The sequence below is a fragment of the Hipposideros armiger genome, unplaced genomic scaffold (assembly GCF_001890085.2).
Source record: "Hipposideros armiger isolate ML-2016 unplaced genomic scaffold, ASM189008v1 scaffold_10, whole genome shotgun sequence".
In the NCBI taxonomy this organism is placed as follows: domain Eukaryota; kingdom Metazoa; phylum Chordata; class Mammalia; order Chiroptera; family Hipposideridae; genus Hipposideros; species Hipposideros armiger.
The window spans coordinates 6,545,021-6,565,815 of record NW_017731360.1 but is presented as its reverse complement, the minus strand read 5'-3'; the positions used below and the strand labels follow the sequence as shown (position 1 = coordinate 6,565,815).

The 20,795-nt window shown below is 40.3% G+C and overlaps 1 protein-coding gene across 3 annotated transcripts in view; it reads left to right on the top strand.

Moving 5' to 3' along the window:
- Nucleotides 1–20,795, top strand: part of KHDRBS1 (KH RNA binding domain containing, signal transduction associated 1) — a 40,008-nt gene that overhangs the window by 12,028 nt on the left and 7,185 nt on the right. Inside the window, exons 2-10 of one of the 3 annotated variants that reach the window (XR_002125941.1) lie at nt 812–936; nt 1,727–1,843; nt 4,612–4,758; nt 8,775–8,908; nt 9,398–9,599; nt 10,102–10,169; nt 11,113–11,171; nt 13,390–13,582; nt 16,163–16,222. Coding sequence is in view for 2 of the 3 variants with exons in the window: in XM_019659756.1 (XP_019515301.1) it covers nt 812–936; nt 1,727–1,843; nt 4,612–4,758; nt 8,775–8,908; nt 9,398–9,599; nt 10,102–10,169; nt 11,113–11,171; nt 13,390–13,487 (950 nt within the window). In the remaining variant the exon portion in view is untranslated. Of the gene's footprint in view, nt 1–811; nt 937–1,726; nt 1,844–4,611; nt 4,759–8,774; nt 8,909–9,397; nt 9,600–10,101; nt 10,170–11,112; nt 11,172–13,389; nt 14,733–16,162; nt 16,223–20,795 lie in introns of those variants that run through there. The other 2 variants (XM_019659756.1, XM_019659769.1) reach the window with 2 other exon arrangements.

Sequence of the window (20,795 nt, the reverse complement as noted above, 5' to 3'; positions counted from 1 at the left end):
CGGCTGCTCAGCTCGGGCTGGACTCGAACCGCTGTTGCTCAGAGCTCAAACTCTTGAGCAAGCTCTTAACCAACTGAGCCACTCGGCCGGCCCAAGTAATGGTTTTAATCTAGGTGTGGAGGGTGCATCTCAGTGGCCCATGTGGTGATCAAACCAGTAACCTTGGTGTTACGAGCACTGTGCTCTAATCAACTGAGCTAACCAGCCTCTCCTATACGTATTATTCTGTTTTTATAGCAACCTCACGAGGTAGATATTGCCTTCATTTTACAAATGAGGAAACTGAAAATTAGAGCAATTAAATAACTTTTTGAAGTTCACACAACTAGTGAGTGGCAGACTAAGAACCAGCTCTTTTAAACTCTTAAGGACTACTATCCAAAGCACTACTGTCATTAGTGGAATTTTAACAGGACTCTCCATTGTATATTTAAGCTACTGACTTATTTCTTCATCAAGATATGACTGTACCTTTCCTTGATACAGATTATTGTTTTTTTTATCCCTTTCCCCCATCTCTCTGCGTTATTTTTGTTACATCCATTTATTCTAAGAAACATTTGAATGTCTCTGGCATAGAGGCTTCAGTTGGGGTCGTGGAAGAGCAACTGTTTTAATTAGAAGCAAGCCTTGGGTTTCCTACTCCATGTAGCTTTGGTGCTTTCAGTCAGTCTCTATCTGAAATTAGCACATTCATCTGAACTATTTGATGTGATTACATGGTACTCCATCTTATCGCTTTATGTAGATTTGGAAATTCACCATTGTTTACCAGAAAAAAACTCAGTGAAATTCTGTTGGTTTTATTCAGAAATTGAGAAGATTCAGAAAGGACTTTCAAAAAAGGATGATGAGGAGAATTACTTGGATTTATTTTCTCACAAGAACATGAAGCTGAAGGAGCGAGTACTGATTCCTGTCAAGCAGTATCCCAAGGTAAGACAAAAGGTGCCTCATTTCTCTGAGTTGTCTTTATGAGTGTGAGTCATGGGCTGTCATAACAAATTATGGAGATTGGTGCATCAGGAACTAAAGTCTGAGAAGCTTCTCTTCTATACTTGTGTACTTATGTCTAGCAGTTGGAGCAAGTCCATTACTAATAGCATAGCTATAGCCAGAAAGGAAATAAAATCGTCTTTTTATTATCAAAAAGTTTCTTTCTCAAATGTTTGTTTAGGGTCTAAGTTCAAAGGAAAAAATTTGAACCCTGAAGAGTTCTGTTAAAAGATTGACCTGAAATCTAAATAAAGGAAATACGTATAACAAATTCTTGGCTAAATGAAGTTAATTTTATTTCTTACCCAAAGCTTTACTTTTGAGTAGATGCTTTCTCCTCCTCCTTCTCATCTCCTTTTTCCTTTTTTCAGGAAAGCAATTAGTTATATTTAGTTTACCAAACTAGTACTACAAAAGGGTGCCATATGTCTGTTGTGAGGTGACGTCCTTAAAAATGTTTATGTATGTTAAAGTACTAGGGGTTGCAGTGTGATATTATGGAAGGAACACCAGACCGTATCAGGAATCCCAAATTCAAGTCTAGGAACTGCCACTTTCATAATCTTAGGCTAACCACTTTATTAGTACAGCCTCAGTTAATGTCCTTTAGTAAAACGGGAATGGACCTCTACCTGTTTTACAGGGTTGTTGAAGATAAAATGAGATAATACATGTGGAAATGTTTTATAGGAACATGTATATGTAGAAATCTGTTTTTATTTTCTGCCAGTTTAATTTTGTGGGGAAAATCCTTGGACCACAAGGGAATACCATCAAAAGACTGCAAGAAGAGACTGGTGCAAAGATCTCTGTGTTGGGAAAGGGCTCAATGAGAGACAAAGCCAAGGTAAGCTGACGTTAATGAGGTAAGATACCATAATGCCTTCCTGTAGCCCAGGGTCCAGTATAGATGCCTTATGGAAGCTAGCACTTGCATATGTACAGAATATGACTCCTTTAAATTTGCATTGGATGTAAGAGATTATAGACCAAGTTAATACACTTGCTTGGCAACCCTGAAAGCCTAGCTGTGCCCTGGTGATTGTTTTCTGATTTTTGACTGTGTAATAATGGAAACAGCAGGGACAGCTTTGGCATTAGGAATCTTGCTATGAAAAATTGGAAGGGGAGCTGTACAAAAACTTTCCCAGACTAGAAACACTAAAATTTGAATAGCATGTTCCCTTTGCAGTAACATGGAAAAGAGCAATAGTGTTGTTAAAAGTGCAGGTAAGTCTGAGGATTAGTTGTCTGGCTTGTTTTACAGTCAGCTGGAATGTGAGGCCCACTAAAAGAAGATATTCCAAAAGGAGCCAAGGGTAATCCTGACAACAGAACCTAATGTTTATTTTTTTCCGTGCCATAGCCTCATTCGTTTTGTACTCTGTGCCAAGAAACATCCTACCAAAAGAGAATAGTCTTAGCCTTCTAGGGTCAGGTTTTTAGATGAGACATGCCTGCTACAGCCTAAAAACTTACTCTTTCAGGCCTCCTTTTATGCAGCCTAATTGATGAACATTGTTTTCTCAGACCCTCTTTTGTCCACTCCCATTTCTCAACTAGAAGAATATAGTTAGGGCTGAAGTATGTTATTCTAGCAGCTAATGAGATTTACTTGAGATTTTTCTGCTCTCTATTCTGACTTCTTTGCTCCCCTAAAATTCTCCATACCATATAAGCAGATAAGAAGGGCTGGTGATGAACAGCTCTACCTGGGATTTAAAAGCATATGCTTGACAATCAGTGAATGAATAAATCAATGATAGGCAAACAGTATGGAGATTCCTCAAAAATTTTTAAATGGAGCTGCCATAAGATACAGCAGCTCCACTTCTGGGTATTTATCTGAAGAAAACAAAAATACTAATTCAAAAGATATATGCACCCCTGTGTTCATTGTAGCAATTACTAGTGTTAGCCAAGATATGGAAGCAACCTAGACGTCCATCAATAGATGAATGGATAAAGAAGAAGTTACGTGTGTTTATATATGTACACACACATACAAGAATATTATTGAGCAGTAAAAAATGAAATCCTGCCATTTGCAGCAACATGGATGGACCTAGAGGGTATTATGCTAAGTGAAATAAATCAGACAGAAAGACAAATAACCATATGATCTCACTTATATATGGAATCTAAAAATCAAAATAAATGAATAAACATATCAAACCAACTCATAGATATAGAGAACAAGCTGATGGTTACCAAAGGGGTGGGGGTAGGGGTATGGGAATAAAAATAAAAGTAATTAGTTAAAATTACTTTATTGCACTTTTTCTTTTCACTTTTATTTTTGTCAAAAAATTACTAAACATACAGAAATTATCAAATGTGACCCGTAACCAAGGAAGAAAATCAATTAATAGAAAAAGACCTAGAAATAATAGACATGGGATTTGCAGACAAGACTTGAAAATAATTATTATTAATATAATAAATTTGTTCAAGGACGTAGAGGAAAGAACATTATTAGGAGAAAGATGGAATACATAGAAAATGAAAATGTGACAGCTGAAATGCAAATTTCACTGGGTGAGCATAAGATAATGTAAAGAGGGAAAAAAAAGGGTGTGGAAATCAGAGAACTTAAAGACAGGACTATTCAGGCCAAAGTATAAAGATAAAAAAAGACTGAAGGACTATATTTAAAAATTGCATGTTTGGGGCCGGCCAAGTGGCGCGATGGTTAAGAACTGGCTTGGGATGCCAGAGGGCCCCGGTTCGGATCCCACATATGAGGGCAAGTGACACTGCCCTTCACAGCTAAGATGCTGAACAACAGCTCAACCTGGAGCTGGGCTGCCCTGAGTCGCCAGCGACGGCATAGGCTGCAGCCCCTGTGGCAGTGGGTTGCCATGAGCTACCGTGTGTAGCCAGCAGCCAGCGTGAGCGGCCAGCAGCCACAGTGAGCTGCCTCGCCAGGGAAGAGCGCAATGATGGTGCCAACTTGGGCCAGTGAAGCAACATCCTCCACAACTAGACTGAAGAACAAAAGGACAGCAACTTTTCTGTTCCCCTTCCCCCAATTCCCCAGCACTGTTCCCATCCCCCCAATAAAAAATCTTTAAAAAAAAAAAATTTGCATGTTTGTAACAAATAATATATGCGGGAAAATGGGAAAAAAAGAAGACTGAAAGAAACTGAACAGAGCCTTAGTTACCTGTGAAAGCATTATTATGCAACCCAGCATATGTGCAATTATAGTTGTAGGAGAGGAGAGAGTCGGGCAGAAAACTAAGAAAAAAAATAAAAGCAAATGCTTGGCAATGAGTGAGTGAATGAATGAATGGATGAATCAGTGATTGGTAAGCAACTATTATCTGAATGGAGATTGGAATTAATTTTGTCCCTTCTGTACTTTCTAATAAGCGCTCCAGTGAATATGCCAGGATTCAGGACAGTAGTTTACTTAGCAGCCGACCAATTGCAGGTTTATGTTCAGCAGGTTGTGTAAATTACTGTTCTGCGGAGCCTGTTTTCCTTTCTTCTTAACTTTACTGTTTTTCTTCGATGTTAGGGTTATTTCTTGCTGTCTCTTTGGCCTTAAGGTAAAGGTGTCATTTGCTCCCTAGTCCATGTGACATGATTTTTTTTTTGCTTTTTCCACAGGAGGAAGAGCTGCGCAAAGGTGGAGACCCCAAATATGCCCACTTGAATATGGATCTGCATGTCTTCATTGAAGTCTTTGGACCCCCCTGTGAGGCTTATGCTCTTATGGCCCATGCTATGGAGGAAGTCAAGAAGTTTCTAGTACCAGTAAGGAAATCCATGTCCTGTGTCATTTGAGCAAGAGAAAACTGGGATCTTGTGCTGTTGCTAAGGCGGGGTGCTTAACTAGAATCTCTGCATAACCTTAAATTGCATATCAATTTCTACACTTATGTTTATTTTCCTGAAGTAGTCCATTTCATATACCTACTTTTCAAAGCACTGTGCCCCAAGGCCACTCTCCCATCTTTGTCTAATGTGATTTTAGTTATATACTAGTGCCTTAGGTCCAGTGTGTCTGGCATTCTAACATCTGGTTAACAGGGTCTTTCCTAAACTAAGTATTTTGGTACTAGTGTGGAACCAGGAGGTTATGATAGGAAAATTACTATGATGGTCATAAACCTGCTCTGCACTCAAGGGTGTATGTTTTAGACTCTTTAGAGAGTCTAGAGCAGCGGTTCTCAACCTGTGGGTCGTGACCCCTTTGGGGGTCGAACGACCCTTTCACAGGGGTCGCCTAAGACCATCGGAAAACAAAAAGATACTTACATTACGATTCATAACAGTAGCAAAATTACAGTTATAGAGTAGCAACGAAAATAATTTTATGGTTGGGGGTCACCACAACATGAGGAACTGTATTAAGGGGTCGCGGCATTAGGAAGGTTGAGAACCGCTGGTCTAGAGGATAACAGCAAGAAGCCTCTATTATCCAATGTTAATGGATTGAATTTCCTAGAGAAGTTTACTCAAGCAGAGTTTGATTTGAAATAGACATGATTATTACAGGCTTGACTGATGATGATATTAAACAGATTGGTGTGTAGCTCCTTTGAGAATGTAACTGAAGCCCAGGAAGAATTGGGACGGACCAGGTTACCTGTCTTGTTTATTACCGCCTGGTCAGAGGGTCCATTTTTTGAAGAAGTAGAAAATAGTGCAATTTTGGCCATTTAGCAAGGCTTTGTAGTTGTTAAAATTAACATACTACTATTAAATATTTAATAGCCAAAGATGAACCTGGAACCTTAGAAAGTTTTTGGAATACTGTTCAACTAGAATTGAGTAAGCAGCTAATTTCATCAGTAAAACTATGAGAAAGTGAGCTATAGTTCTTGGTTTTCTTATATATATAAAATGAGGGAGTTAGAACTAAATGTGGTGTCAGGATGTGAGAATTGGTAGAGCAAAAAGTTATAAGCAGTGTGTACCGATAATGCTGAGCTCCAGGGATTCCAACACTGTCTCAGATGTCTCAGCAGCTGCTTTGCTTCCAAGTACCTCGTCTTCATTAGAATGTTCAACATGTAACAGCCAATTTTACATATCCTAGAGTAAAATCCAGAGCTGGTCAATTTTCCCTTAAGGGAATTCTTTTGACTCTTTTTAAGGTGTTGTATTGAAGCATCCTGAGCCATTCAGTTTCTGAAGGACTACAGGGGAATGCCCATCTCCTCTTTATCGTTAGTCTCAGCATATTTCTCAAAAGTGATAGGTTTACAAGGCTTCGATTTAAGCAGCTTTTCAAAAACGATGCATGCCAGGGAGATCTGGGTTTTCTCACTATTGATGTGGCAGTTGGGAGACTGAGCAAATTGAGTGTCATTGGTCACTTGATTCTCCAGTGTGTCTCAAACAGCAGTAATATGTAAGGTAGGAGAAGGTGAAGAGCTGTAGAGAGTCATCTCTGGTGACTAGAGTCTTCTTAAAGCTGCATCCACCTGGAATGCATAAAAATGCATGAAGTATTAAGACTGAAAGGCTCTCATCAGGAAATATGTGAAAAGATTTGCAAGTGGCATTTGACTCAATTCTTCCCTCTTGTGAAGAAAAAAAAGGGAGCCTACTTTTGCGTCCATGACCAGAGCCCTTCATTTTCCCCTTAGAACCATTAACTATACCAGAGGCTCCCTGGTATAGAGCACTGGACTGGGAGCTTTATCTGTGTCATCTTGGACGAGTTGTTATTTCACTTTTCTTAGCCTCAGGTTCCTTGTTCATCCCAAACATATGTTAAGTATCTGGTGGGTGCCTAATACAGTTCTAGGGTCTGAAGTTACAAAAATGGCTCCTAGGGAGCTCACAATCTAGTGAGAAAGACAATTCTAAAATGAGGTGGTAAGCTCTTAGGTAGAGAAAATCAACATGGCCCTGTGGGAAAAGTGGAGGGACACGGGGTGGCATCCAGAGAAAGTTTTTCAAAAGAGATCATATTTTATTTTTTAAAGTAGTGGAAAAGCAGTTCATTAGAAGAAAAAGTACACTTCAAAGAAGTAGAAGCTCAAAGGGCCAAGGGCAAGGGCCAGAGCCAGGGCCAAGGGCGACATTGTTAGGAGAAAAAGTACACTCCAAAGAGTTTGGAGCGGGCTGAGCAAAAGAAAAAGCTCAAAAGGCCTCAGAAGAGGTCATATTTTAGACCTTTTGAGTTTCCTTTGCTCGGCCCGCTCCAAACTATTTGGAGTGTACTTTCTTTTCTAATAATGACCCTTGAGCCATTCTATACTTTTTGTCCCGCTTCTACTTCTTTGAAATTTATTTTTTTCTCCTAATAAACGCCTTTTCTGCAACTTTAAAAAGAAAAAAAAAAGAGGTCATATTTTAGATTAAGTCTTGTAAGAGTGGGTTAGAGTCCCTCAGGTGGGCCCCCACAAAAGGCAATGTAGTCTTAATGATTCAAAGCCTTGATTTTGGTCATTCGAATTCACATCTAGAGTCTGCCGTTGACTAGCTCTGTGTCCTTAGACTGGTTCCTTTATACTACCTGAATCTGTTTTCCCAACTGTAAAATGGGAAGACCTCCTTCAGGGTTATTTGAAAATTAAACTGAAAAATCTATGTAAAGATTATTATATAACGCCCAGTGCATACAGCTTAATTAATGGTGTAGTGGCTTTTATTATTCTAGGAAGAGGAAACTATTTGCAAAAATGGATGTGTGGGGCCGGCCGAGTGGCTCAGTTGGTTAAGAGTGCGAGTTCTGAGCAACAGGGTCGCTGGTTTGATTCCCACGTGGGCCAGTGAGCTGCACCCGAGCTGAGCTGCCAACAGGTGGCAGGATGACCCAGCCGGTGAAAGCATGTGCTCCTAACAGCAAGATTTCCGGTTCAACTCCTGCATGGGATGGTGGGCTACGCCCACCCACAACTAAGATTGAACACGGCACCCTTGAGCTGAGTGGCCACAAGCTGCCAACGGGCAGCCGGATGGCAATTGGACTTGGAGCTGAGCTAGCTGCGCCCTCCACAACTAAGATTGGAAAACAACAACTTGGCAGCTTGGCTGTTCCCCTTCCCCAATTCCCCAATAAAATCTTTAAAAAAAAAAGAAAGAATGGATGTGTAAGAGTATGCCAAGTTCTGAACCACAAGTTGTTCAGCATGGCTTGAAAGGAGGTTATACCTGGAGAGAGAATGGAAGTGATGAGCTGGAGAGCTGGGCAGGGACCACATCATGAAGAGGTATAACATTCTAATGAAGGACAAGGTACTTTCCTCAAAGGTGACAGGTAGGGTGCCATTTGACTTCAGAGATTGAATGACCTGAGACTTCATCTGGGCTTTCAAAGCTGTTCTTAGCATTCAGTGCTGATGTGGGCTAGATGACTTCTCAGCAGAACAGGTGGAGATTTTGCACATCACTCCTCAGTATCTTCCTTTTTTTTTTTTTTTAAGATTTTATTGGGGGAGGGGAACAGCCAAGTTGTTGTCCTTCAGTCTTAGTTGTGGAGAGTGCAGGAAGCTCAGCTCCAAGTCCAATCACCATCTGGCTGCCCGTCGGCAGCTTGCAGCTGCTCAGCTCAAAGTGCCGTGTTCAACCTTAGTTGGGGGTGGGCATGGCCCACCATCCCATGCAGGAGTGGAATCAGCAACCTTGTTGTTAGGAGCACGTGCTCTCACCAGCCGAGCCATCCTGCCACCTGTTGGCAGCTCAGTGGCAGCTCAGCTCAGGCACAGCTCGCTGGCTTATGTGGGAATCGAACCAGCGACCCTGTTGCTCAGAGCTAGCGCTCTTAACCAGCTGAGCCACTCGGCCGGCCCCTCCTCAGTATTTTTCATTTGCAGGATATGATGGATGATATCTGCCAGGAGCAGTTTCTAGAGCTGTCCTACTTGAATGGAGTACCAGAACCCTCTCGTGGACGTGGGGTGCCAGTGAGAGGCCGGGGAGCTGCACCACCTCCTCCACCTGTTCCCAGGTAAAAATAATGGAAGTAACCAAAAATAGGATATAAATTTGACGGCTCGTACCAACTCTGTCTTAGTGGTACTCTTACCTCCACCTTAGAAGGGGTCTCAGGATTTGTATCTTTCATCGAGTGGAATTGTAGATCTTGAGCACTTCAGCCATAGTTAAGAGCAGCAATCCTGCTGAAACTTCTAATTTTGGACATTTCTAGCATTTTTAAGTAGTCTCTGACTTTAGAATTTTACCTTTTATCACTGATCTTTATGGAGTATTCAGACTCTCCAAGGCAGTCCACCCATGAAACAGCTATAGACGCACTGTGGGGCTTGGGGAGTCTTCCATTTATGGGTCCTTTTTCCACCCTACCTCTGGGTTTTAATAATACTCTATTTGAGGCATCATAAAAAGCTAGTTAGCTCCAGAATTTGCAAACAAATTTAAACATGAAAGTAGTCTATTTATTGAAAAGCTCCATTTAAAATAAACTTTATTTTTGCAGGGGCCGTGGTGTTGTACCCCCTCGGGGGGCTTTGGTGCGAGGTACACCAGTGAGAGGAGCCATCACTAGAGGCGCCACCGTGACTCGAGGAGTGCCACCCCCACCTACTGTGAGGGGTGCTCCAACACCACGAGCACGGACAGCAGGCATCCAGAGAATACCTTTGCCTCCACCCCCTGCACCAGAAACATATGAAGAATATGTAAGAAGTTTGAACAATGTGCCATTTCCCAATACCTAGAAGGTTGCCAAAAGAAGTTGAATGTCAGGGCCTTAGCTCTTGGTGTAGGTGACAGGGACTGCTTGTAAGATTTGGAAATCCACGCTCTCTTCTACAGAATGTTAATGTGAATGTTAAGCTATGAGAAGATTTTTCCATTTTAAGCATGGTTTACTATGTATAGACCAAACAGGAAATAAGCTGTGCCTTGATGTACAGTGTTTTACTAAGTTATACGTACTACAGTTCAACTTTGTGCCTTATTTCCTGCCTAATGTTTAAAGGGGTTTTCTTGATTGGTTGTTTTGTTTCATTTTTTAAAATACTACTCTTTCTCTCTTGACTATCCCACAATGGGTATTAACATTTTGGAGGGAAATTTCATGTCCTGTTAATCTAAAAGCCTGCCATCCTCCCATGGGATATAATTACCTCCCCTGCTCTCTGTGATTCTGACTTTCTATTTCATTTTTTGTTGTTCTAGGGATATGATGATACATATGCAGAACAGAGTTACGAAGGCTATGAAGGCTATTACAGCCAGAGCCAAGGGTAAGTCAGCCAATAGAGGTGGTGTTTCTTGTATTAGAGATGGAAGGGAGGGAGTTGGAGGAACTGAGAGATTTCGGCAGCACAAATCTAAGGAGCAATATGGCTTACCTTTTGAGGGTATTTCCTCTGCTTTTGACACCTGTAAGACATACTTAGATCTGCAAGTTAGGATAATTGTGAACCTTATATTGTAGAATCTGGGAATAGCAGATGAACATTTCCTGAGCTGTGACTACATGAAACAAAGGGAAAATGCCTTTAAATTATTTTGATTTATTATTTAAAAATATCAAAACCACATTAAAGTTGTATAAAGGCTTAAAAGAAAACTAGAATCCCACTGCCATAACTTAGGTTTTTTTCCTGCACTTTTTTTTTTTATTAGTTTCTGGTGTACAAAACAATGCAGTAGTTATACTTTTCATCCCTCACAAAGTGACAACCCCTCTCCCCCAATCCACCGCTCCCCCACCCCCGATATCATACATATCTGTTACATTTCCATTGACTCCACTTCCCACTGCACTTTTCTTAGAAAATATTTTTTGTGTGTGTGTGTATATGTATCTTATCTGTGATTGATTGAAAAGGCATCTCCTAATTCTACAGTGGGAACAGAACAGTTCTTTTCATGTTTATTCTCTTCCAGTGGGCCCTGTGAATACACATGTATGTACACTATGGTTAAGATGGTCAATTTCAGATTATGCTTTTTCACTTTAAATAGTGTGATATCCATTTTTATTTGCTGTAGTTGTCACTTTTTTATGAGTACATAGTTATACATGTTTTAGAAATATTTGGTGATTTGGAGATGGTAGAATGAGCATGTTCCTGTATTATACATAGTAAAATGACTAAAATATGGAAATATTTGGGAGAAAGGTGAAACTGAAACATAGTTGCTATACAGTTGTCTTAACACTCTGTCTTTGGCTTTCAGGGACTCAGAATATTATGACTATGGACATGGGGAGGTTCAAGATTCTTATGAAGCTTATGGTATGTCTTTATTTCTGTGGTGGGGCAGAATGTGCAAGTAAGTGCCTGAGAGAATGCTGGATTATTGGGGATGAGACAGTCACACATCTTTGGAGAAGCCTTTAAAGGCCAAGATGTTAGTAGATGTGACAATAGGAATCCTACTCTTATTTAAATTTTTTGGTGTATTGTAGAGAGAGGGACTACTAAAGTGAGACAGTGGTACCATTATTCTTGGAAGGCTAAGCAGTGTCCTAAGCTAGGGCTCAGGTTCAGCTTGACCTGGTTGGAACAGCAGACTTTTAAGCTGATGTTGATGTGATTTTTTTCTATTTTAGGCCTGGTTTATGTGGCTGGGCCTTTGCTGCTGATACCTAGGCCACATGGGTGGATCATAAGAATTGAATTATACCCAACTCTTTGGCCCCACCTCACTTTTAAAAATAATTTTGGATCTCATCGAAAAGAATCTCAGTGTAGAGGAAATGCTAGCTAAAAGGGACCTGGATGGCAAGTAGCTAGCCAGAGCAGGTAGAGGCAAAAATAGCATCTGTTAAACTCAAATTAGAGGCTATAGGGCCTGGAGCCAATTCAGGGCAATACTGGCACCAAGATTCTTACTGTCTTAGCGATATCTCAACTCAGGCCTTGATCCCAAGAGAGCCATAGAGGCTGGAATGGCTGTAAGACCAAACTGCCTTCCCTGAGGCTTGGTTGAAAATACATTGCTCAGGAGTGTCCTCAAGAGCCAATTACGGCCTGATGTTAATGGACCCCAGAGGGAGTGCCACATGGCAGTGGATGCAGAGAGAGCAGCCTTTTAAATGTGAGGCATTTTCAACATACCTGAAAGAATTCCAGAGTCCTTGGCAAGGGGTTGAGCAGTTGACAGTTCATCTTAAGATAACTAGTTGACAGTCTCCCCTTTCCTCTAGCTGAAAAGGAGGAGCCACTTAAGACCTCCAACAGACAGACAAGCTTAGCCCAACTCCTCAGTTGCCATCAGCAACACTGCACTACTCTGCTCATATGCCACTATTTAGAAGGGTGGTATGATTGCCCTGGAGTACTGTCCTCCATCGGTGAGGCAGCACAATGGGGCCTCTGTATGTGTTGACTGAAGTGCATTTCTGTTTTGCCCGATAAAAGACTAGACTGCAAGAGGCAGGTTGCTCCTTATGCTCCTGGTATGAGGTTGCCATGGTTAATCTGTTCTGATTTCTGCCTTTATAAACAGAATTTGAAAAATAAACTATATTGTTAGTACCCAGAAGGCACTCGAAAAGTGATGGACAATTATACTAGGCATATAAACAGGCCTAGAGAGGGTTCTGTGAGACTTTAGATCCATATAGGGGATTTTTAGACTTAATAGTGATGGAGGCAGCTGTTTGTGAATGCAGGCAGCTGGAGAAATACTTCAGGAATGAACTGGCATGGGTAAAGTATGGGGCTGAGTGTGAAGAAGAAGCTTATGAACACAACTCATTTTTATGAGAGGCCAGCTCCAGAATTAAATGATCCTGTCCCTTGGGCTTTTCCCTGTCACAAAGGAAAACCATTTGAGGATGTTAGCCATGTTATCGGGCTTCTCTGGATTATTGGCATAAGAAAGGAGGTAATGAATTCTCCTAATCAGTGCTCTAAACACATTCGATTGGTACTTCCCTCCACCAGAGCAGTGGACCAGCTCTGCTGGTGGGGTGCCTCATGAAATGTGGCCCTTGCTTGCTTCTCCCGGAGAGCCAAAGGACACTTCTCCACAGGGAAACCTGACTTGGCTGTTGTGTGGAAGAGAACTATCTGCTTCCAGTCTGAAAGACTTTCCAGAAGTTGTCATCTTACCTGAGCTGTGTGGCAAATTGCTTTGGGAACAGGAAAGGGGCATTGTAGACCCACTGAGGTTGATTTTCTCACTGTCTCAGCAAGATGTCAGGTTTATCACAGTTTGACGGCTGGAGTATAGATCATGTTGCCTGTGGAGAAACTGCTGGAGATTACTCCAAGCCTTTCTGAGCTTTTTCCTTATGCCCGTCTACTCAAAAGTGCGTTCCACTTGGGAAATCGCCTAAGCCGCTCAGGAGGGTCAAGCAGTAGGAAAAGCAAGGACCACTGGGGAGGTGGCAAGACATTGGAAGCAAAGCAGTGTTTTTGGTGATCTTTACCAGGTGACTTACCCCTGCTCATCCCAAAATGCCACTGGCTCATGGTTTATAAACTATTCTTGCTTTCCCCACAGGCCAAGACGACTGGAATGGGACCAGGCCGTCACTGAAGGCCCCTCCTGCTAGGCCGGTGAAGGGAGCATACAGAGAGCACCCATATGGACGTTATTAAAAACAAACATGAGGGGAAAATATCAGTTATGAGCAAAGTTGTTACTGATTTCTTGTATCTCCCAGGATTCCTGTTGCTTTACCCACAACAGACAAGTAATTGTCTAAGTGTTTTTCTTCGTGGTCCCCTTCTTCTCCCCACCTTACTCCATTCTTAACTCTGCATTCTGGCTTCTGTATGTAGTATTTTAAAATGAGTTAAAATAGATTTAGGAATATTGAATTAATTTTTTAAGTGTGTAGATGCTTTTTTTCTTTGTTGTTTAAATATAAACAAATGTACCTTTTATAATAAAAAAAGAAGTTGAGTAAAAAAAAAAAACCACAAACCTGTTAGTTTCAAAAGTGACATTGCTTGCTTAAAGGTTCTGAAGTTAAGGCTTGTTAACTTTATCTTAGTTTTGATTTGAGGCATCCCGTAAAGTTGTAGTTGCAGAATCCCAAACTAGGCTACATTTCAAAATTCAGGGCTGTTTAAGATCTAAAATCACAAACGTTAACTGCAGTAGGTGCCACCATGTAAAAGTGAGCTCAGACGTCTCTAAAAATGTTTCCTTTAAAAGCACATGGCGGTTGAATCTTAAGGTTAAATTTTAATATGAAAGATCCTCATGAATTAAATAGTTGATGCAATTTTTAACGTTGATTTAAAAAACAACAACAAAATTAGGTTTGTAAAACTGACTTTTTCATTATGTGGGTTTTGAAATCTAGCCCCAGACATACAGTGTTGAGAGATACTTAGCAGGGAGTGGGTTTTGAAGAGATTGATTGGGGGAGAGGGGCGGGCCACCTGAATTGAATTTGATGCAGAGCTTTTTAGCCACAGTCTTTCAATAATAGTACTAATAATTAAGATTTCAGTATTTATTTTAAAAAGACAAAGTATTTTGTCCATCTGAGATTCTGCACTCCATGAAAAGCTCACCTGGACACTGGAGCCAAAAGCTGATGATTTTCTTAAGTTGACAGTTGTCAATATGGAACTGTTCCCAAGAGAGTTAGTCAAGTATGTCTCAACACTAGCATGATATAAAAAGGGACACTGCAGCTGAATGAAAAAGGAATCAAAATCCACTTTGTACATAAGTTAAAGTCCTAATTGGATTTGTACCGTCCTCCCATTTTGTTCTTGGAAGATTAAATGCTACATGTGTAAGTCTGCCTAAATAGGTAGCTTAAACTTATGTCAAAATGTCTGCAGCAGTTTGTCAATAAAGTTTAGTCCTTTTTTAATCAAAGTAAATGTGATGAATTGTCATTTTTGTGGGTGGACAATAAAATAGTTTTCTCTTTCAAATAAACTTAAATTAACTCTAAAGTTAATGGGCTTGTTAAAATTTGGAGACATTCTTAAAAATGGTGGGGGGGATTTTATTTTAAGTTTACCAAAAAAAATTTTATTGAGTTGTTAAGTTTTAGTTTAAAAATAACCAAAGCTTTTTCACCCCCTGGAAGTTGTTGAAAACAGTTTTATCTAATCCTATCACAAGATCTAATTTCTGGAGAGAAAAACCCAACTAAACCAAAACTTCAATTTAGGCCTCCATATTTAAAGTGCCAGCCACCCTAGTTTGCATCTTCTGTAGAGCCCCTGGGTGGTCCTAAGAGTGACACCAAACAATCACTGTGAGCTTGGAAAATAATAGCACCTGCCTATAGAGATGACAATTCAGCCAACCCTGGGTGCCCTTAAGGGTTTCCCTTCTTATTCCAGAAATACTGTTAAATCAGCTGGGCTGGGGCAGGATCTGGCGTGATAGGCTGGCCCTGAACTCCCTCCTGAGAGACCAAGAGAAGAAACGATGGAATTGGTTGGCCCTGTTTCCACTGTTCTATGTTAATTTTCAGGGTTCATGCCTTCTCTAAGGGAGCCACCTAAAACTGCTCGGGGGTGAAAAATCCTCTTGTATGAAGTGCCAAGCTGCCTGCAGCAGTGCATGATGGACATTTTTTTTCTTTTTAAAACACACCAACAAAAAAATGTATTTGTAGATTGTGATAAAGTGTAAATAACTGAATTTTCAACCATGGTTTGAAGTCAGCTTTCAGGGCATTATGTCTTGTTTTGATGAAAAGAGATCACTCTATACCCCCCTTTTTAAAGGAAAATTATCGCAAGAGAATCAGGATGTGTAAAGCTAACATGCATCGCAAAAAACCAAAGGTAACCTAAATGTCTGATTTTAATAGCACATATTTCTCTTTTACATAAACTGTGACAGCAACTTGCATAAACAATTCTTTAGCTGTTAATTTTAATGTAAAAACTTTGCAAAAGTTGTTTAATAAAAATAGCTGTAAAAAGAAAAACCATATGATGCCTTATAAATTAGCCATAACTCTTAATAATCCTGCCCATCACAAGTGAACTGTAATGTAACCTGGGCACAAAGTCTGACATCTTAAATGACACATTGTAAAATTTCAATGACTGTAGATTAGATCTGCTCCCCAAAGTAAAGCTTTCTGCTCAGCTATTTTAAAATGTACAAGGATGAGCCCCTGTAGGTCCCCATATTGATATTCACAATGAAATGTTACTTAAAATTTCCTTAAAGTTGCATGTTTCTCTCCTGTAATGTATAAACTGCATGCAGGATCTCTTATCTTTTATTTTGTATGTCTTTAAAACTTCCTCTTCGAAAGACTGATCTCCTACTTCTCCATTTTCAGGTCATTGAAAATTCCCGAGACGTTTCCTGGAGTAGAATGGGTAGTGAAGACCCATATTAGGTATGTTAAGACTTTGTATTAAGAATGTGGGACTTTTATCCTAACCATAAAACAGTTCTGCCAGGAAATGTTGACCTGGGAGGTGATCAGTGGGCGAATCTTCCTTGCACATCATTTTAGCATATTTACAACATGACCATGCTTACATGTTTACAATCCATATTGAATTTACTCATAATGACAACATAGTATCAACTTTGGGCTAGTAAGTCCAACTCTATCCTGTCAGTAACCTGATGAGGCGGTGTTTCGTTTGGAGTCCATTGGTTGTAAGCAACAAAGTGACTAATATAAATAAGGAATTATTAGAAGGGTGTTAGGGGCTCACAGATTTATTGTGAAGGTTAGAAAATCTATTGGGTTATCAGAAAAGTCGTGACGCATTTTTGCAACGAAAAACAGAAAAAATATGTCATGACTTTTCCAACAACCCAATAGCTTGGGAACCAGAGTGGCTGCAAAGAACTGAAACAGCAGAGGTAGGCCACAGGAATGATCCTGAAGCCGAGATAGCTGCTTAAGCACTATTGCTGGAATAAATAAACTCGAGCCATATTTGGCTTCTTTCTCTCTCAAGATTCAAGTTCTAGGGAGGGAATGTCAGACTGGATTAACTTGAGTCATGTGCCGGTACTTTACCAGTATGCAGTAAGAGCAAGCTCATTCCTCAAAAGGAAGTTAGAGGGGTATTAGGAAAGGGAAGTGAATTCTGGGCAGCCAAAAAAACAATTGTCCCTTATGACTGTATTTTACAGAAGTAACTGAGAATTAAGTTAAGTGACTTCCCAGGGTCACATAATTAGTATGGTTAGTAATCAAGCCCAAGTTTGTGTGTTGCCAGAACCTAACATCTTGACTCATACTGCTTATAATCTAAGGAAGGGGTATTTCTCACACTCAGGAGACCCCCAGTAGGGATACCGTGTTGTGGTAGAAAGGACGTGGAACCTGACAAAAACCTAGAGTTGAATCTATGAGCTATCATTAGTGATCTAAAATCACTTATTTCCACATCTGGGAAGGAAGATAGTGATAATGTATACCTTAACAGTGGTTGGCAAATGGAAGGACTTCTGTGTATAAGACCAACCAATTCAGTGCCCTATGCATAGTTAATATTAGTGTTCTTTCCCTAAGAAAATTTAACGCCCTGGTTTGGCTAGTTGGGCTCACTAACAACTGAATGAGCCTGCCTGTTGCTTGAAGCCATCAAGGAACTAACAGGATGATTTTTCCCTCTGCTCCTGAATGAGTTGTTAGGTTTTGGATGGCACTGAGGAGACAAGATCTACCTAGGTGTAGACTAAAGGCACATAGAGCCTTTCACAGAGAAATTTGCCTTCTTGGACATTATTTCTCCCAAGCCTACCTGTTAGCCAGGAGCCTCTCAGATTTGGAGACTCTCTGGAGGGCCATGTGTCTTGAGCATGGTTTTGGGAACCCAGGAAGTCCTAAGTATGGTATTGGTCACATGAATGGCTAGGAAAATGTAAGGGGAAGTCCCTGAAGGCAGAGAAGTTGGTCTCAACTTTGCCTAGGGGAGTCTGAAGAGCAGAATTTTGGGGAAATGGCTTTCTTCACTTGGCCTGTAATTTGTGCTTGGAAAGGCAGGTTCCGTTGTTAGCAGACCATGCCTGGATCTGCCTGTTCCGGATGTGTAGTTTAGTCAGTTGGTCCCAGTGTTTTCTATAGCTTTCTGTCACTGCCTGTGAACATTTCTTACAGTTCTACAAGCTTTAGAGCCAGGCAAGACTGCGACGTGACCTGGCTCTGCCTCATCATAGTTTTTTGTCTCTCTTTTGACAAAAACAAAACCCTTAACCCCTCTCATTTATCATCAAAAGACAGCTAACATTTATCACTATGTGCATCATAATTAAGCAGTTAAGGATTATGTCATTTGATCCTCTGTACCTTTTTCTTTTTTAGTTGAGATAAAATTCACGTAACATAAAATTTACCATTTTCATCATTTTAAAGTATACAGTTCAGTGGTTTTTAGAACATTCACAGTGCTATGCAACCATCATCACTATTTAATTCCAGAAAATTTCCATTACCCCAAAAAGAAATCCCATATCTGTTTTTGTTAGTCACCGACTCCTAATTCCCCTCTCCTGGCAGCCACTAATCTACTTTCTGTTTCTATGGATTTGCCTACTCTGGACATTTCATATAAATGGATTTGTATAACATGTGCCTTTTGTGATTGGCTTCTTTCACTTTGCGTAATGTTTTCAACTAGTATGAAGTACTGATACATGTTATGTAACATGTATCAGTACTTCATACTAGTGATAGGAAACATATTACTTGCAAAAGTAGCCCATTTCATTTAGAACAGCTCCAAGTATTGGCAGTTTTTCCTGATGTTAATGAGTTACTCCAGTAACTTATACTGGTTCTGCTTGGCACCCCTGAATATCCTTTCAAGTGTTTGAAGATCATTTTCTTTTCTTTTTTAAAAAATATTTTATTGGAGAATTGGGAGAGGGGAACAGTGTTGGGGACTCGGGGAAGGGGAGCAGACAAGTTGCTGTTCTTTGGTTCTTCAGCCTAGTTGTGGAGGACGTCGCCTCACTGGCCCATGTTGGTATTATCATTGCGCTCTTCCTGAATGAGGCAGATCAGTCGCTGGCCTCTGGACAGCTGCTCACAACGGCTCTTTGCAGCTCACACCGGCTGCTGGCCACTCACGCTGACTGCCGGCCACACACGGTAGCTTATGGCAGCCCACTGCAGCAGGGGCTGCAACCTACGCTGTCGCTGGCAGCTCACGGCAGCCCAGCTCCAGGTTGAGCTGTTGTTTGGCATCTTAGCTGTAGAGGGCAGTGTCAGTGGCCCTCATGTGGGATCCGAACCGGGGCTCTGCTGCATAGAGCTGGCGTCCCAAGCTAGCTCTTAACCAACGCACCACTCAGCCAGCCCTTGAAGATCATTTTCATTCATGTTTCTTTCCTAGCTCTAAAAGTTTTTTGTTATACTTGCTAGATCTGATTTTCAAGAAAAATTAGAAATTTGGGTTTTACATACTGCCACTCGTTTAATGTTTGCTCAGATCTATATCATTTCCTGTAAAACATCCACTACAAGCCAAAAGCTGCCCATAGCCTACCAATTTACAGCTTCTGGTTAGCTTCAATTACTATAAATTAAGGACATGTTAGGATTATTGAGATATAATTAATGTACCATTTAAAGTACACAATTAATGGTGTTTAGTACAGTCATATGCTGCGTAACGATGTTTTGGTCATCGGTGGAGCACATACACAACAGTGGTATACCATCTAGCCTAAGTCAGTAGTAGGCTGTACCACCTAGGTTTGTGTAAGTGCACTCACTCTGTGATGCTCACACGACAGAATTGCCTCACAACACATTTCTCCCCATCGTTAAGCGGCACATGACTGTATATACAGAGTGGTTCAGTCATCGCCACAATCAATTTTAGAACATCTTTATCACCCCAGAAGAAACACCATGCCCTTTAGCCATCTCCCCCCGGTCCATTCACCCTCTCCAGCCCTAGGCAACCACAAATCTACTTTCTGTCTCTATCAAGCTGCATATTCTGAACATTTTATATAAATGAAATCATACAATATGTGATTTTTTTTTGACTGGGCTTCTTTCACTTAGCATAATGTTTTCAAGCTTTATCCATTTTGTATTAATGCTTCATTTTCTTTTTTGTCAAATACTGTTTTATTGTATGCATATACCACATTTTATTTACCCATTCACGTGGACGTTTGGGATGTTTTTGCTTTTTGGCTATGTGAATACTGCTACTAGGGACATTCCTGTACAAGTTTATGTGTGGACATACGTTTAATTTCTTAGGTATATACCTAAAAAAGGTATTACTGGGTCATATGATAACTGTTTTAACTTTCTGAGGAACTGCCAAACTATTTTCCACAGAAGCTGCACCATTCCCACCAGCAGTGTATGAGATTTCTAATTTCTCCATATCCTCGCCAACACTTTTCTGGTTTGTTTTTTGTTTATTATAGCTATCCTACTAGGTGTGTGAATTGGTACCTCATTGTGGTTTTGATTTGCATTTCCCTAATGACTAATTTTGTTGAACATCTTTTCATGTGCTTATTCACCAACTGTATATCTTCTTTGGAGAAATGTCAGTTTATATCTTTTGCCAATTTTTAAATTGGATTATATGTCTTTTTATTATTGAATTACAAGTTCTTTATGTTTTAATGCTAGACCCTTGTCAGATGTGTGATTTACAAGTATTTTCTCCCATTCTATGGCTTCTCTTATTTTTTTTAAAACACAAGATTTTAAAAATTTTGACGAAGTCCAGTTTATCTGTTATTTTCTTTTGTTGCTTGTGCTTTTGGTATCATAGGTAAGAAGCCATTATCTATCTCATTCAAGGTCATGAAGGTTTTATACCAATTTTCTCCTAAGAGTTTTATAGTTTCAATTCTTACATTTAGGCCTATGATTCATTTTGCATTAAATTAGCTTTTGTATATGGTGTAAGGTGGGAGTTTCTAATTTTTTGCATGTGGATATCCAGTTGTCCCAGAACCATTTATTGAAA